Source organism: Lissotriton helveticus, chromosome 9 (assembly GCF_964261635.1).
Source record: "Lissotriton helveticus chromosome 9, aLisHel1.1, whole genome shotgun sequence".
Taxonomy (NCBI): domain Eukaryota; kingdom Metazoa; phylum Chordata; class Amphibia; order Caudata; family Salamandridae; genus Lissotriton; species Lissotriton helveticus.
In genome coordinates this window covers 915,545,977-915,563,542 of record NC_136070.1, presented here as the reverse complement: position 1 = coordinate 915,563,542, position 17,566 = coordinate 915,545,977, and the positions used below count along the sequence as shown (strand labels likewise).

Here is a 17,566-nt window from a genome sequence, read left to right as displayed (position 1 = left end):
TGGTACAACCCCAAGTGAGAACATGTCCCTCTCAAAGGAAACTGGAGTTGGGGGTCCATAGAAATAGGCTAAGGGTAGAGCTTGTATCCCATTAGACTGATCATTATGAGGCCAGTTACAAATGTAATTAACACATGACTGGTCACTAAAATTAATAATGATACAGTCCCCCGCAACCGTCTTACAACCCCTACCTATCCAGTTAACTCTCCTAGTACCCAGAATATTAGCTCGCATCTTTGCTGGCAATGGACGATGTATATTAAGCCATAAAATACATTTATGCTTAAGGTCTAGGAATGATTCTCGTTGCCCCTGGGCTACTGGTGGAACCCCTACCAAAACTACCACAAAAGGGGCTAATTGGGGAGGGAGATCAATATAGGGTAAAGGAGCCTCACTATGAGCCCTGGGTAAGACGGTGGGATTTTGCTTCCTAGCATCCGTCTTAGTGCCATCTCCCTGTTTACTCCCTTTGCTCACTAGTGACACTCCATCCCCTGCTTGATTATGGGATGGGGGTGCAACTGTTGCGGCCAATGTATTTTGGTGCACCCCATTTGGCTGTGCTGTATTTCCCACCCCTATCTGTGCTGGCGGTTGAGGTTTATCAGCACACACCTTATCAGCAGCTAGAATAGATCTCCCCCCTGCCCTATCCCGACACCCCTACTAGGGCAAGTGGGTGCCTGAGTTACGGGGGTTTTAGCCCAACCATTGTGGGCACTGTGCCTTGGGCCTACGTGTTTCTGAGATGTTGCCAGCGAAAGTGCAAGGCACACCAATCTATTTTCAATAGAGTCCAATCGCTCATGTAGGGGTTGGTTTATCTTCTTAAGAGTTCCTTCCAATCTTTTCCAAAAAGAAGGGCCCAGATCCAGATGTGGTTCCTCCCCATTTTATCCAGGTGGCGTCCCTGCCCGTTTTTTTCCAACAATCCATGTTGAAGGGGGCAAGATGGTGGTGTCGCTACTGGATCATCAGTAGGAGGAATATTTTTGCCGGACTTTGCTTTTTTCCCCCCAGCAAGTGTTTGAGGCCCAGGGCGCTTCCTTTTAACTTGCACCCCTCCCTTCTGTTGGACCAGCCCTGCTTTTACTTGGCCAGCCGAGTGAGTTTTAATGTTAGGGGATGGGGGTCTACATGCATCACTGGCAGGAACTCCAACTGTTGAAGAGGTATCACTTATATTTAAGATGGTTTCTAGCTGGGGAGAGAAAGTAATTGCCTCCACTCCAGACGGAGGAAGCGTACCCTGTAAGTCAGATGATATATAGATTTTGCTCCTGCCAAGGGGCCCAGGGAAGATCTTTTGTCAAAGGGTATGTCCAAGGATAGTCTTTTCTCCGTAAGTTCTATATCCTTGGCAAGTGCAGATGATACCCTGATAAGGAAATTGTCTAGAGTTCCCAATAAAGAGCCTCCCGTTGATTTCCTACTACCTTGGCCAGCATCCGGAGAGGTAGACATCTTCACTATGTCCTAAGAGTTAGAACACGTATTATAGTAAATAGTATGTCACAACCAAATACTTAATAGGAGAAACTGACCTTTCTGCCCAAATGTAGATGTTAGATGGGTGGCTCGTCCCGTCCTTGGCCGGTCTTGAACGGGCTTAAACGGGCCCGCCCTTGGCCCGGGCTTTGCCCGGCTTGTCCCGCGCGTGTCCCGCGAAGCGGGGCACAGCTCTGCTTATGTGCGCCTCCTGGCGCTGGCGCGGTGTCAGCAGAGCGCGCCGCCGCTGAGGCAACCGGGAATTGTAGTCCCGGGGCGGCGGCGCGGTTTAGCAGCGTTTGAATGACTCCTGGTGGTGGCGGCGTCTTCCCTGGTAAGTGGCAGCGTTTGAATGACTCCTGGCGGTGGCGGCGTCTTCCCAGGTAAGTGGCAGCTTTGTTAAGGTGTCTCCCCCACTCCGCCGGGCATAGCTCTGCTTATGTGCGCCTCCTGGCGCTGGCGCGGTGTCAGCAGAGCGCGCCGCCGCTGAGGCAACCGGGAATTGTAGTCCCGGGGCGGCGGCGCGGTTTAGCAGCGTTTGAATGACTCCTGGCGGTGGCGGCGTCTTCCCTGGTAAGTGGCAGCATTTGAATGACTCCTGGCGGTGGCGGCGTCTTCCCAGGTAAGTGGCAGCTTTGTTAAGGTGTCTCCCCCACTCCGCCGGGCATAGCTCTGCTTATGTGCGCCTCCTGGCGCTGGCGCGGTGTCAGCAGAGCGCGCCGCCGCTGAGGCAACCGGGAATTGTAGTCCCGGGGCGGCGGCGCGGTTTAGCAGCATTTGAATGACTCCTGGCGGTGGCGGCGGCTTCCCTGGTAAGTGGCAGCATTTGAATGACTCCTGGCGGTGGCGGCGTCTTCCCAGGTAAGTGGCAGCTTTGTTAAGGTGTCTTCCCCACTCCGCCGGGCACAGCTCTGCTTATGTGCGCCTCCTGGCGCTGGCGCGGTGTCAGCAGAGCGCGCCGCCGCTGAGGCAACCGGGAATTGTAGTCCCGGGGCGGCGGTGCGCTTTAGCAGCGTTTGAATGACTCCTGGCGGTGGCGGCGTCTTCCCTGGTAAGTGGCAGCGTTTGAATGACTCCTGGCGGTGGCGGCGTCTTCCCAGGTAAGTGGCAGCTTTGTTAAGGTGTCTCCCCTTCACAAGGTCATATTATCAAGCCCATTATCCCTGCTTTAGCGGCCATTTCATGCCACTAAAGCGGCGATATTTTTAACGCCGTTCTTGATAATATGCTCCATGATTCGATACACACATGGTTGTCCACTTGCATCATGTGCTCATTCACAGATTTCTCAAGAATGGAAAGGCCTGACAGGCACATAACTGCTGTACTACAGTTGTAAAAGAAATACATACATAAAACAAATTGTCAAAATCCAACACACTAAGAGGTTTCCACGGTTGGTGTCCTGCAGACAGACAGATGCTTTGCTGAACCTTCCATTGGTGTCACTGAGGGCACATGAACTTTCTAATGAGTTAAACATTTTGGGATCATGGGCCTCATTTAGGGTTTCTGGGGCGGGAACTCCGCCTTGAATCGTCACAACTCCCTGCCCCACCAAACTTGTAGTTCAATGGCCTCATTTAGATGTGGGGGGAACCATAGGGCTGCAGAGTGTGGACCATTTAACTGTGCCTACAGTGCATCCTCCTTGCTAACTAATGCACTGTAGACATAGAGATCCCCATCAACCTGCAGGGATCTCTAAATATGGCCTAGAAAGCTAAGCGTTGTAGGTATACTGTGTTCCTTCAATTGGTCAGAGTGTCAGTTTGTTCTATCTGGGCCAACCCTTGAATACCCTTAGTATATACATATTCACATTTATTAACACAGTGTTGACACTTGGCGAGAAGCTAATGATGTAATGTATCACAGTTAGATCAAAATTATTATTTACAATTTCATTTGAAATGTTAGGTTCAAGTATTTAATTTTCCATGAGATACCTCGGAACATTGCATCTTGTCACCAGTTGTATGTTTTTTTCCAATTTTGATAGTCATTTTACTTGAAATTTCTTGTTTACACCCAGTTTCATCTTCTTTCTCTTTTTCATGTGTTTCACCTCTTTTATGTTTAATGTTTATGTTTTTGGCAATTTTTATAGAGCGCAACTACCCTGGGGTCTCGGCGCTCACTGAACAGAACAATGGCTATGGCAGATTTTAATGTGGGAAAAGCCAGGTTTTTAATTTCTTCCTGAAGCTAAGGAGCGTTGGGGCCGTTTTAATGGAGAGAGGGAGTGCGTTCAAAAGTCTAGCTGTGGAAATCACGAAGCATCTGTCACCCCAGTTAGCCTTTTTAGTTCGTTGGACTTTGAGCAGATGAGCTGAGGAAGAACAAAGCGTTCTTAGGCTTTCTAGCGGACAGAGGGCGTCCTTGAGAAACTGCGGGCCTGAGTTGTTGATTGCTTTATAGGCAATACACAATGCCTTGAATTTTGTACGGCTCCTAATTGGGAGCCAATGAAGCTGTTGGATATAAGGGGAGATGGAGGTGAACTTTGGAATGCCCAGTAAGATTCTGGCTGCGGCATTCTGTACTAGCTGAAGCCTATTAAGAACTTTTTCCTGAGCCTTAAGGAGGAGGGCGTTACAGTAGTCTGTTTTGGCGAAGACAAGAGTGCTGATCAGGGTTTTACCGGCTGAAGTGGGAAGGTAGGGAAGAAGTTTTTTGATTTTCTTCAAAGTGAAGAAGGAAGTGGAGACTACGGAGTTGACATGATGGTGAAAGGTCAGTCTGTCGTCGAATATGACTCCAAGGTTACGAACCTTGGTGACAGGTTCTGGTGGAGGTCCCATCTCAATGGGCCACCATCGAGGGGACCAGGTAGGTTCCAGTTTCCCGAATGACATGACCTCTGTTTTGTCAGAGTTTAACTTTAGAGAGTTTCATGACATCCAGGAACTGATGGCAAGCATTCCCTCTTGAAAGTTTGCTGCGACTGTCGCTCCGTCGTTGTGTACGGATAGGACCAATTGGGTGTCGTCGGCATAGGTCGTGAGAGTAATGCCATAGGACTTAATCACCCTCGCTAAGTCCGAAACATATATGTTAAACAGGGTCGGACTTAGCGAGGAGCCCTGTGGTACTCCGCAAGGAAGGGAGAAGGTATGGGAGATGAAAGGGCCCATTTTTACTGCCTGTGAACGGTTGGCCAGGAAGGAAGAGAGGAGTTCTTTGGCCTTGTTCTGGATGCCTATTGCTGAGACACGGTCGATCAGGGTGGCATGATCGACCGTGTCGAAAGCTGCAGAAAGATCTAGCAGTATTAATACTGCCGCTCCTCCTTTGTCCAATGTCAATCTTATTTCATATGCCGCTTTTATTAAAGCAGTTTCGGTTCCGTGTCCCTGCCTGAACCCAAATTGGGTCTCGTCCAATAGATTATTTTCATCTATGAATTTAGAAAGTTGTATATTCATTGCCCTTTCGAATACTTTTGCTGAAAAGGGAAGACATGCAATGGGTCTGTAACTAGATGGGGAGGAGGGATCGAGAGTGGATTTTTTCAGGAGTGGCTTAATGATGGCCTTTTTCCAAACTGAGGGAATGAGCCGGTAGTGAACATAGCATTACAAATGTTCGTCAAAGCGGGGGAGATGGCTTCTGGGATGAGGTTGAGAATGGACGGAGGGCAAGGGTCTAGGGAGATCCTGATTTGGTGCTGGAGATTAAACGGAGGACTTGTTCCTCAGTGACTGATTTGAAGGCAGAGAAGGAAGGAGCGTTGATAGATGATAGTTGATTGGTTATGGTAGTTGATGAAGATTTGTGGAGGAAGGCTGAGAAGATAGAAGTGACTTTGTCCTTAAAGAAACTTGCAAGGGAGTTGCAGAGGGATTGAGATGTGTCAGAGGGGGGGGGGAGAGGGATTGGAGAGTTGATTGACCACTTGAAACAGTTTTCTTGCGGAGTTTTTAGCCTGATTAATTTGGGAGGTGTAATAAATAGTTTTTTCAGACGTGATGAGGTCTTTGTATTTGGAGAGGGCGCTTTTGTATGAGATTTTGTCAGTGGGATTGTAGTACCGGCGCCAGTGTCTTTCCAAATTTCTGCAGTGTTGTCTTTGAAGACGTAGGGATTCCGAGAACCATGGGGCAGAAGGAGACTTTCTATTACGTTGGGAAGTTTTTAGGGGGGCTAGTTTTGAACAAGCCATGTCCAAGCTGTTGAGGTAGTTACTGGAGGCTAGTGATGGATTTGGTTCCGTAATGATAATGCTCTCGGTCAGCATAGAGGCAAGATGAGAAGTATCGATGTTTTTTCAGTCTCTTGAGGAGATAGGAGAGGATGGTCCGATTAGCGATGACGGGGATTTGATTTTTATGGAGAAGCAGACTGCTGAGTGGTCAGTCCAGATAAGAGGGATCACATCTGAAATAAAGGATGTAAGGGTTGTTGGTGAATATCCCATCTAGGGTGTGAACTGCCTTGTGTGTGGGCTGAGAGACAATTTGATGAAATCCGGCTGCTGATAGATCATTGATTAGAGCGATAGTATCGTTGTCGCATGGGGATTCTAGGTGGAAATTGAAGTCTCCTAATATGGTGTATTGTGGAGCTCCAGCTGTAACTTCGATTAAGTTGTTAAGGTTGTTAAGGAATTTAGATCTGGACCCAGGCGGGCGGTAGAGCAGCGTGCCTGCGAATAACTGGTTGCCAGAGAGGCTGATGGAAAAGGAAAAGGCTTCACAGTCATTGTATTTAAGATCGGTGATTTTGACTTTGAAACGGTTCCTATAGATGATGGCTAGACCGCCACCCTTTCTTTTAATTCTGTCAAGTCTGTGCACACAATAATCTTCAGGGAGGGCTGCCTTGAAATCCGGGCCGGAGGAGTCGTCACCCCAAGTCTCGGTGATAAACAAGAAGTCGAGATTGTGCGACACAATGAACTCTAAGATTTCAGTTTTATGTTTTGGGAGGGAGCGTACATTGATGAGTGCTGCTAAGACCTGTAAGGGGGTGTTAGCAGGGGGGGTATGGGTAATGCATGTAGGGCATTTGTGAGGACCTATCATGGGGTCCGTGTATAACAAATGTGGTACAGAATGTGAAAGGTTCGCCGGAGGGTTAAGTTTTTGGAGTTGAGAGGAAGTGTATTTGATCAAGGTAGAGGCTGAAACGGTCCGTGGTGAGAAAGGGCCAGGGGGGGTGGCCCTGGGCCCGGTCTCGGCGCGGACGAGCGCAGACGGGCTCACCTTAGGCGCGCCTTTGGCGCGCATACGGCGCGCCCGCTGCGCTCATCCGCTGCGCGTCCGGTAGGTGCACATGTTTTATGGGCGGGGGGGGTATTGGAAGGGGGGTGTGGCCAGCAATAGTGGACGTGTCCTGGGGAGTTCCAGGAAATGGCGGAAAGAACGTAACACTAACCCGCGGCAGCGATAAATCCGCTGTGCGGGGATGCCTGTGACTGAAGAATAATAAGTGCCCAGGGGATCGGTGAGTTTAAAATACACAATTTTACACAAATACAATTATAATCAGCGAGCTGTCGATACTCCCGGCTTCCGCCTCAGGAGGTTGCTATCAGTGTGCGGCGCTTGTATTCAGCGTGCGTTATGTAGCCTTGGTGATGGGGGCGTGGCCAGCAATAGTGGGAGAGTCCTGGGGAGTTCCAGGAAATGGCGGCAAGAACGTAACACTAACCCGCGGCAGCGATAAACCCGCTGTGCGGGGATGCCTGTGACTGAAGAATAATAAGTGCCCAGGGGATCGGTGAGTTTAAAATACACAATTTTACACAAATACAATTATAATCAGCGAGCTGTCGATACTCCCGGCTTCCGCCTCAGGAGGTTGCTATCAGTGTGCGGCGCTTGTATTCAGCGCGCGTTATGTAGCCTTGGTGATGGGGGCGTGGCCAGCAATAGTGGGCGTGTCCTGGGGAGTTCCAGAAAATGGCGGCAAGAACGTAACACTAACCCGCGTCAGCGATAAATCCGCTGTGCGGGGATGCCTGTGACTGAAGAATAATAAGTGCCCAGGGGATCCGTGAGTTTAAAATACACAATTTTACACAAATACAATTAAAATCAGCGAGCTGTCGATACTCCCGGCTTCCGCCTCAGGAGGTTGCTATCAGTGTCTGCAAGCCTGGAATTTTACCTATTAAGTCTGAACATCACAATAGTTACAATAGAGATAGTGGTTCCCTGGGAGGAAGCTCTGAGTCTTGGTTTCCTAGCTAAAATTATGTTCAGAATAGTGCAAATGTAAAAACTGCTATTTACTTACTCTACATATATACACAACATAAACAGTATATCAAGTAGGTGCTCCAAAAACGGAACATCGATGGTGATTTGGGCATGAAGTGAACAGAAGTGCACAATTATACATATATATGTTTAATTGTAGAAACATAATATCAAGATTAAGGTAGATATTAATTGTTTTGACTCATGTTCATCTTGGAAGGTTGAACATGAGAAAATAGGTAAAGCTGGAGAGTAGATCTTTACCTACTGATGCTCTTTGACTTTCCAAGATGAGCAGGAGTCAGCATAATGAATACACTCATATAATTTGGTCACTATCGCGGACCATTTTGCACACTACTAAGGTAGTAATATGTATTACACATTGTGATTATCGCACACATCCCTTGGTTTTGTGAATATTTTATTTGAGCGGGACCACTGAATTGTTTGTAAATTTGTTGCTTGCAGGTTTGACAGTTTAGTGAAATACTTGTGCCAAGAGATATTTCCTTGTGCATATGACCCATGGAGAGGGGTAAGAGTGGATTTGATGCAGTACTAGCGAGCGTATTCTTCACTTGGATGGGTGCCATTGGGTAACTATTGTCATTTGATTCTTCTAGGCTGCTGCCTGTATTGTACTGCTGAAGACCGTTCTGAAAAGTATATGTCTAGGGGTCAAACGTCGACGCATATATATATGTTGACTTTCACAGATGTTTACTGTGCTAATTTGAGCGTGTACTCTAATCTTGAGTTGATGGTTCTGATTCAAAAAGGTAAACTTACATTTCTGTATGAGTTTACGATTTTGTTGTATTCAGAAAGGTATTTTATGATTAGTACCTGTACAACTGCGGAGTATCCATACAATACATAAAAAGATAGGACTTTCCTATCTTTTTATGTGCTGAGACTCCAGGGTTGTAATGTGACCACTAGTAACAGGGTTAGCACTTCCTCAGAGGGAACCATTGTCCCTATTGTAACTTATGTACCCAGGTTCCTAGGAATATCAGTTGATCCTGTATTTTGTTTGATGAAAATCAAAATATGGCCAATTGAATCAAAAATGTGTATATTTCTGAAATCAGTTATACGTTTGGGCCCTCATGAGAAAAACTAAGTAGCACTGCAAACCGAGTGAATATGAGAGGTGAGGGTCACACTGTGCTATCTGACAAACACACTGCAAGTATAGTTGAGCTACAATATTAGCAGTCTTCTGAAGTACATGAAATATTGATAGAGCTTAGTTTAAAAAATCATTTTGAGAAACGTGACAATAATAATAATCTGAGATGGTCTGAGTCATGCCCATGGTCACATATAACATAATCTAGCAGAGAATTAGAGAAAGCGAGTGGTGGTAAAGTTACGTTAATACTTGTTATTGATCTTTCAACAGAGTACATGAAATTGTTGTCAATGGAAATGTGCCTCTCATTATTAAGAGAAGGATTATAATGAAAATACAACAAGACTTTGGAGGAGGGGAAAGTAGAGGGATTAGGGATTTTGGTCCAGTTTCATATTACTTGTTTACATGCAAGTTTGAACAAGGTCTGATTTCTAAAGTCTAGCTGGCAGTCTGGCTGTAGAGTAACTTGTGGTCTGCGGGGTTAAATTAGTTTCAAGGGCATCACATTAGTAAATTTAAGGCTTTGTTGGTTCAACCTCAATGAACAACATTCTTCCCTGGCATACTGGTTCTTCAAAATTGTTAAGCCTTTCTTCTGAAAAAGTTGTCAGCCTTCCATACGGGGCAGTCCATTATTGTTTCTATGTTCTACTCTCCATTACATCCATCCTAGGAGGAGCAGGCGGAGTACACTGGTTGGAGCAAAAGCATGCCCTTACCTTTCATATTGATGGAATTAAGGAGTATCACATTGTGAACATCAGCTGTGGGTTGGTTTCACCAGTGCAAAAAGGGTAAAGCAGTCCCCCATTGAACCTTATCCCGATCAATTGTCTTTTTGATCAAACTGTGTTATGCCTTGGCCAGAAACTGAACCTCCTGAAGACTTATGACTCATTCCACTAGTGTGAAGGCTGAAACATCTGCTCTAGCGTGGGGTATTGCCAGTTTAGACATCTGCTATGTTGCTACCTTCCATACTTTCAACAGGTACTACTGTACTGATTCTCAGGTCCACAAGGCAGGTAATTGTACCTGGTCAGTGTTGTAGGATGCACCTCTTTGTAGGGGGCATTGTTTTCATATCGATTCACAAGATTGGAATTTATGTATAGAAGGATCCATCAGAGGAATACTTTGAATACTTAGGAAATGCTCACACTGGTGTACATTCTATCTACTTGCAGGTTCCTCAATGCCACCCACCTCCCTGTTCTGTAGAGTGGATTTTCAGATATAATCAAGTTCCAATTTAGGGGGCATTGTTTTCATATTGATTCACAAGATGAGAATATGAGACTAGAGGTATCCTTCAGAAGAATATGTTAAATACTTAGGTAACGTTGGCACTGGTGGACTCTCTATCTACTTACAGGTTCCCCAATGCTGCCCGCCTCCCTGCGCTGTGGAGTGGATGTTTAGATATAATCGAGTTTGAAATTAGATTTGCTCACTAACTGTAATCGTATCAATCTTATCAGTCATGTTCTGTGCTTGACAGCATGCCAAAAATTGAGAAAAAAACCTTGACATCCAATGGAGGATTCAGGACATAACGAACATACAGGTTGATAGAGCTTCCGCCAGAAAGAGTTTTACTGAAGATAATATATATATACATAGTTAGAGAGGTAAGTAAGTATAACTCACAGCCCCGCATTCCACTCCTTACGACCTCACATATTACATCACTGATGACAGGGTCAGTAACATCACTGATGACATGGTCAGTGACATCACTGATGACATCTTGAAATTACATCACTGATGACATAATCCGGTGACTGTTTTGAAAAAGATACAAGTATTAAATATATATACCAAGGGCTCTTGGTGAATCAGTGGATGTATGAGTGCTTATATGGATGATTCAGTAGGTGTGTGACTGACTGTATAAGTGAGTGATCAGGTGTCTCAGTGAATGTATGGATGAGTGACTGGTTGTGTGAATGTCTGTATCTATCAGTTGCTGTCTAAGTGGATGTATAGGTGTGTGAGTGGGTATGTGAGTTCCTATATGGGTGTGAGATTGTTTGTCTGAGTACCTCTATGGGTGTCTGAGTGTCTGTGTGGGTCGTTGATGAGTGAGTAGGTGACTCGGTGGCTGTATAGGTTAGTAGGTGCCTATGTGTGGGGCCGTATATGTGAGTGAGTGAGTGTGTGTATGGTTGCGTGGGTGAGTGAGTGCATGTCTCATTGGTATATGGGTGAGTAACTGGGTATGTGAAAGGTTGTGTAGGTGAGTGGTGGGGTATATGATTGACTGGGTGAGTGAGTGAATGTGAGAATGGTTGTATGGGTGAGTGTGTGCTGGTGTAAGTGACTGTATAGGTGAGTAATTACGTGTTAGTATCTGTATGAATGAGTGAGTGAGTGAGTGTGTGTGTAACTGTATGGGTGAGTAAGTAGCTGTCTGATTGACTGTATGGGTGAGCGAGTAGGTGTGTGAGTAGCTCGATGAGTGACCGGCTCAGTGTGTGAGTGGCTCTATCGATGTGTGAGTGGATATGCCAGTGGTTGTATTAGTAAATGAGTGGGTGTGTGTGTGTGCCTATATGGACGAGTGGATTGATGTGTGTGTTGATGTATGAATCAGTGAGTGGCTGTGTAAGTACAGGTATGTGTTTTTGAATGGGTTTGAGAATGGTAGTGTGGAAGTTGGAGTGGATGTATGACAGGTTATATGGGGTGTGAGTTGGTCCATCAGTGATTCTGTGGATGATGTCATCAGTGATGCCATTTGAGATGTCATCAGTGATGTTATCAGTAATGTCACTGACCATGTCAGGAGTGATGTAATATGTGAGGTCATAAGCAGTGAATTGTGGGGGCGTGAGTTATAGTTACCTCACTAACTGTAACGGCTGAATTTCTCGGGTTTTGTACAAGTGACAACTGAGCCTAACTATAACGTCTCTGTATCCTTTGTTTTTTTCAGGGAATTTCTAAGGTTTTTAAAAAATTCCATTTCTTAACTATAACGTCCCTGTAACCTTTGTTTTTTTCAGTGAATTCCTAAGATTTTTAAAATGCTAATTCCTAACTTTAACATCTCTGTAACCTTTGGTTTTTTTCAGTGAATTTCTATGGTTTTTTAACTAGTAGTCACGTTTGCAGAGTGGTGGAGAAAGGGGGATGAGCCTGCAACCAACTCTCAGGAATCCAGCTGCATAGGACTTACAGGAGGTACCACGAGGGCTTCTTGGCTCCCAAGGTCCCTCAGGAGTAAGGTGGACTTCATCTCCCAACCAGTAGTGCACCTTGAGCTGCGTTTGCAAAGTGGTGGAGAAAGGGGCATGGCCTCCTAAGAACTCTTAGCAATCCTGCTGTGTGGGACTTATTGGCCATAACAGAAGTGGTAGTTGGCACCAAAGGACATCCTTGGGGGCTAACTACCCCTTCTGTTACCTCCAGTAAGCCCCACACAGCAGAATTCCTGAGACCTGGTGGAAGGCCATGCTCCCTTTCTCTACCACTCTGCAAACACGCCTCCTGGTGCACTACTAATAGGGGGATGAAGTTGCCTTGGCCGTTGAGGGTCCTTGGGGGCCAACTACCCCTCCTGTTACCTCCAGCAAGCCCCACACAGTGGGTTTAGCTGAGAGGTTTTTGATGACCATGCCCCCTTTCTCCACCACTCAGCAAACGTGCCTCCTGGCACACTACTAGCTGGGGAATGAAGTCCCTTGGCTCTTGAGGGTTCTTGGGGGCCAAATAGCCCTCCTGTTACCTCCAGTAAGACCTGCACAGCTGGATTGCTGAGAGGTCATCGGAGGTCACGCCCCCTTTCTTCACCACTCTGCAAAAGCACTTCTTGGTGCACTGCTGCTTGGAGGATGAAGCCCACTTTGGTCCTGAGGTCCTCAGGAGGCAAGGTGACCTCTTCCCCCCATTAGCAGTGGACCGAGAGGCGTGTTTGCAGAGTGGTGGAGAAAGGGGCATGGCCTCCACTACCTCTCAGCAATCCCACTGTGTGGGGCTTACTGGAGGTAACAGGAGGTCTTGTTGGTCCCTTAAGACACTCAGCAGTCAGGGAGGCTTCATCCCCCAACCAGCAACGCACCAGAGGGTGCTTTTGCAGAGTGGTGGAGAAAGAGGGTGGGGCCTTTGGGTGAGTTTCCTGCTTTTTGAAAAACAAATCTTTAAATTTTTAGGAAGGTCCCCTTCTCTGGACTGTTTTGGGCCCTGAGGACCCAATTCCCCAGGCCCTGCCTCTTTTTCAAATTCTTTTTTTATAATAAAAAAAGGGAAGGGTCCTGGTTTTTCTTTTTTCTATTTAATTTTTTTTAAATAAAGGAAGAGGGGCCTCATGACCCCCCTCCCCCGGGGTCCAGCCTTTTTCTTTTCCTTGTAAAGTAAAGGAAGGGGGCTGCGTGGCTCCCCCTTACCTGCGTCAATTTCGGGCTTGGGGACCCCATTCCCCGGGACCTGACCTTTCATTTTTCTATTATTTAATGTTTTAAAAATAAAGGAAGAGGGTACGCGTGGTCCCCCTTCCATATACCATTTTGGGCCAAGGCGACACCATCCCCCGGGGCCCAGCCTTTTAATTGATTTGGTCCTTGTAAAATAAAGGAACTGGGGGCCACATGGCCCCCCTCCTGAGGCCACTTTTGGCCCCGGAGACCCCATCCCCCGGGGTCAGGCCTTTATATATATTTTTTAAATGGGGAGGGGGCGTGTGTCCCCCTTCCCCAGGCAGAGATCTGCCCTGGGGACCCCATCCCCTGGCTACTTTGTTGGGGACTACCGGGAGGAGCCTGAAGGTCCCCGGGGTCCCTGCTGGCTCACAACTCATGAGGCTCCCACCAAGCCAAAGCAAACTGGTCCTGGGGTGGGCACCCCAAGATATTGCTGGAGCAGGCCCTGGGGACTGGAGGTCCCCAGGTCCACGTGGAGTTCCACTAAGGGGGACGCATGGCCCCTCTCTTGTGTAAAATAAGCCCTGGGGAGTTAGTGGTCTCCGGGGCTAAAGGGGTCACTCAGCCTCCGTATTTAATTTAAAAAACTTGCTCGAGGAGTTGGCGGTCCACAGGGCTGCATGGGGGGGGCGGAAACCCCCAAGCATTTTCATTTTATTTAGCCCCGGGGAGGTGGTGGTCCCCAGGACTACGTGGGGAGGGCTAGAGCATTTTTATTTAATTTAGCCCATAAGGGCCCACTCCTGCATTTATTTCAATTGCCCCGGAGAGGTGGTGGTCCCCCACATTACTGTCATATTTAGCCCTGTGTAGGTAACAGTCTCCAGTGCAGTGAGGTAGCTGCGAGGTTCCTCCTCTAATAATGATGTGATCGCCCCAGGGAAGTGGGTGTCCCTGAGGCTTTGAAAAGCCCAAGGAGGGGGACCCTGTGCGCCTCCTTGCTATATATACACATGCAAATGGAATCTGTCCCACCCAGGGGCTGATTTCAAACAAAGCATGGGGGTCTGTTGTTTTTTTTTTTTACATTTCAGTGGGAGTCGTGGATCTAGCGCGACTCCTGAAGAAAATGTAAAAACAAATGCTTTTTGCGCCTCCCCAAAAGGCGTAGGGAATCAGGGTGTTTCTACCTTGCATCCTTTTCTTTAAAAAAAAAAAGTTTTTCTTTTGACTCGATTCAACCCAGTCACAAGATGGCTGCCAACGCTTCATGGTTTGAAGTGTTGGCAGCCAATCAGATCTCAAGCACGAGATCAGAGGGGTCACAGATCCTGCGCTGCTTCAGTTGTATATATTAAGAATCTTTACATTTCTCAGCAGCTACTGAACAGATTTACACCATTTAATGAAAAGGGCACTTTCTGGACCAAGAGCTACCTTTCTGCCAAATTTGGTGTAATTCCGTTCAGCAGTTAAGGCTGTAGCCGTGTCTAAAGTTTCCGATGAAAATCAACAAGGAGAAAACGAGTTTTGGGACACCCCTTTTCTCGCACCCCGCTTGAAGGATCACCACAACATTTTTAAGACAGCAGCTGAGGTGATTGGCAAATTAGTCTTAAAATGTTTGCGAAGATTCATCAAAAGACGCCAAAGTTATTGGCAAATTAAAAAACGCTCTTCCTATGGAAAATACATCCTAACTATAAATATCTAGTGGCGATCGCCAATAGGTAATATATATAGATATATATTTATATATATATTGTACTTTGTACAAGCATGCAATAACATTTGTGCACTGACTCCCATTTATGTCTCAGGCACAGCATGAACTACCACACTCAAAGGTTCATGACCACGATCTAGTGTGCTCTTACCGTCTGGTCTGTCAGTGAACCATGATGTTAAGGAATTGAGGTTGATTGTTTCGAATAGGACCATTTGGTCGCCAGAGAGTCCTTTGCTGACCCCAATGCAAATGACAGGATATTCTTCACCGGGCACGATGAGCATTTCAAACATTTGCAAGGTTCTGGGCAGAGGAAAGTCAAAGCACTAAAGAGAAAAGCAAACCACATCAACATTGCCAACATAAAATAAAAGCAACAACAATTCTTCCTACAAAACTAAAAACTGGATTTTGCTTTCCACCCTGCTCACTGCTGTACTTTAGTTCATGACATTGTCAGAGTCTGGTGAGAAAAGTATACTAAGGATAGGAGTGGTCTACTGCCATTCCTGAGATTTCAATCCAGAATAGCTTCTTTGGATGCAATAGGGTTGGTATTTGAGCTCTCTTTATGGTGACTGTACAAACTCTATTAAGGTTACAAGAGGGGTGAAGCAGGGATACATTTTGGCATCTTTTTTATTTTAATTTGATATAAACGCTCTTGAGTCCTTTTTAGGTCAAGCACCAGTGCGCATGAGCAGTCTTCAAGACCTATTGTATTCAATAAATCCACTTTTCTTCCTTCCTACAGCTTACTATTGACTATCTCCTTTGTTGCTCTTCTTTTCTGCCTCCAAAGTCATTCACAAAGCGATACATCACTTCCGGTCAAGGCTAAGGAGCACCGGCCAAGAACGGTCTCCTTACACTTAGGGGCTCATTACAATGTCGGGCATAAAGCCTCTGCTCTACACCGACTCGGAATCAGGACCAACTGAATTGCGTTCTGCGGTTCCACCTGCCCGATTACGATATGATCAAACTGTTCGGTCGGATTCCTATTGTTACCTATGGGAGCTCGTGTTCCGCCCAGCTATCGGCTGTAACGCAGGCTCCTATGGGGAAATGGGGTGTGTGTGTAAAAACCTGCACCCTGTCACGGGCACACCATTGTGCCAGCCACACAGTGCAGGGTTATATAAGGGGGTCCCTTAGGTACCCCCTCGGCCCCCAACCTGAGGCTGCAGGAAGAAGGGGGCCCTGCTAGGGGCCTCCAAAGTCACTTTCCGCCAGCCTTTTCATGCCGGGAAGGCCAGCATGGAAAGGCTGTTGGAAACCAACATCGTAATCCAGAGGACGGAAAAGCTGTCAATATGGGTGTACAATGGGGTTCTGACTGACAAAGATACTCCAAAAGCCAGTCAAAACTGATTCGGAATGACCACGCGGTTTATGTACAGACTGCGAACATCATACTAGGTCAGTCGGCATGTAAACTGACCGAGTCGGTTGGAAGGGCTCCAACTAGTCGAGGAAATCCCGACTGTCAGGAGGAGGCTTTCCACCCAATATCGTAATCGGCCCCTAAGTTTCTTCATCTCTTGTTTTACCGAACTTTGTTTTTTTACGTTGCTTTAGGCACATTGCTTCTTCTACCCTCCGACCCACATGGGCCAGGAGTGAGCGGTAATGGTAATTTCCTAGTCAGGCAAAAATGATAGTCTGGAGTAGCAAGCTTCTTGTAAAACACTGTTAATTCCTGTTTTTTGCAAGTGCACATTCATTTGCAATCATCTCGTTATTATTGTGGAATACGGCATAACAGTATAATATTTGAATACACGATTTTGCGTGTGCGGGCGGGTGAAGTGTATTGCTGAGAACATACTAGTTTGTTATCATAAGGAAAAATACATGGATAAAGATGTAAAAGCATTGCTGTCTGAGCTGAGACAAAGTTCTTACACAATTATTTTACAACGCAGCTTTGCAGTCCTGCTTCTGTTTCAGTGTCGTTCAATTCTCTTCAGTGGAATAGAACATAGCGGACAACATATAGGAGTCTTTCATTTATGTTTGATTGAAATCTAGTTCATCTGGAGCTTAGGGTCGGCCATTCCCCTAGATGGTGTTGACATGGAGATGGGATGGCAGTGGAAAGCGCAGTTTAAGCCCTGCACGCTCCTCCATTAGACCATGAGTTGGCTTTTTCACAATGAGAAGGTGGGGCGGCCCGCTGCTCCCGCTTACCAGCTTACAGTAGCAGCACCAGATAGAGTCCTTCAGAGCATTACACAGTACGTAAGAATGGGATCGCCTTCACTCAACAACTGTTTCACCATTACCTTATTTAGTGCCTTTCTGCTAATTATGTGCCATCTGTTCTGTTTGTGGTTCCGCGCCTTGCTGCATCCACTTTTTTCTGCACAGGCGCTTGCTGTGCTTCATGTTTCAGCATGGTGCCTGTGTTTATATTTGTTTTTTTATGCGTCCACTTCAACAACACCCCCCCACTGCCACTTCAAAATAGATCACTTCTGATCAATTGGTAAGCCTTCGGGTGGGGCGTGTGCATTGTTCTTAATTCCTTCCTTTACCAACCGCACTGCTGCTTTTGCAGCAAATACTCTTTACAGGGCAATATTTACCCAGGAAAATTCTAGCATGTTCCTTCCGATGGTTCTTTCCT

The 17,566-nt window shown here is 46.5% G+C and overlaps 1 protein-coding gene across 1 annotated transcript in view; it reads right to left on the bottom strand.

Annotated features, from left to right (window-relative positions):
* Window positions 1–17,566, bottom strand: part of LOC144783054 (mitogen-activated protein kinase kinase kinase kinase 5-like) — an 834,532-nt gene that overhangs the window by 116,699 nt on the left and 700,267 nt on the right. Inside the window, exon 27 of the mRNA XM_078662226.1 lies at window positions 15,083–15,260. Within this exon, the coding sequence (XP_078518352.1) occupies window positions 15,083–15,260 (178 nt within the window). The remainder of the gene's footprint in view (window positions 1–15,082; window positions 15,261–17,566) is intronic.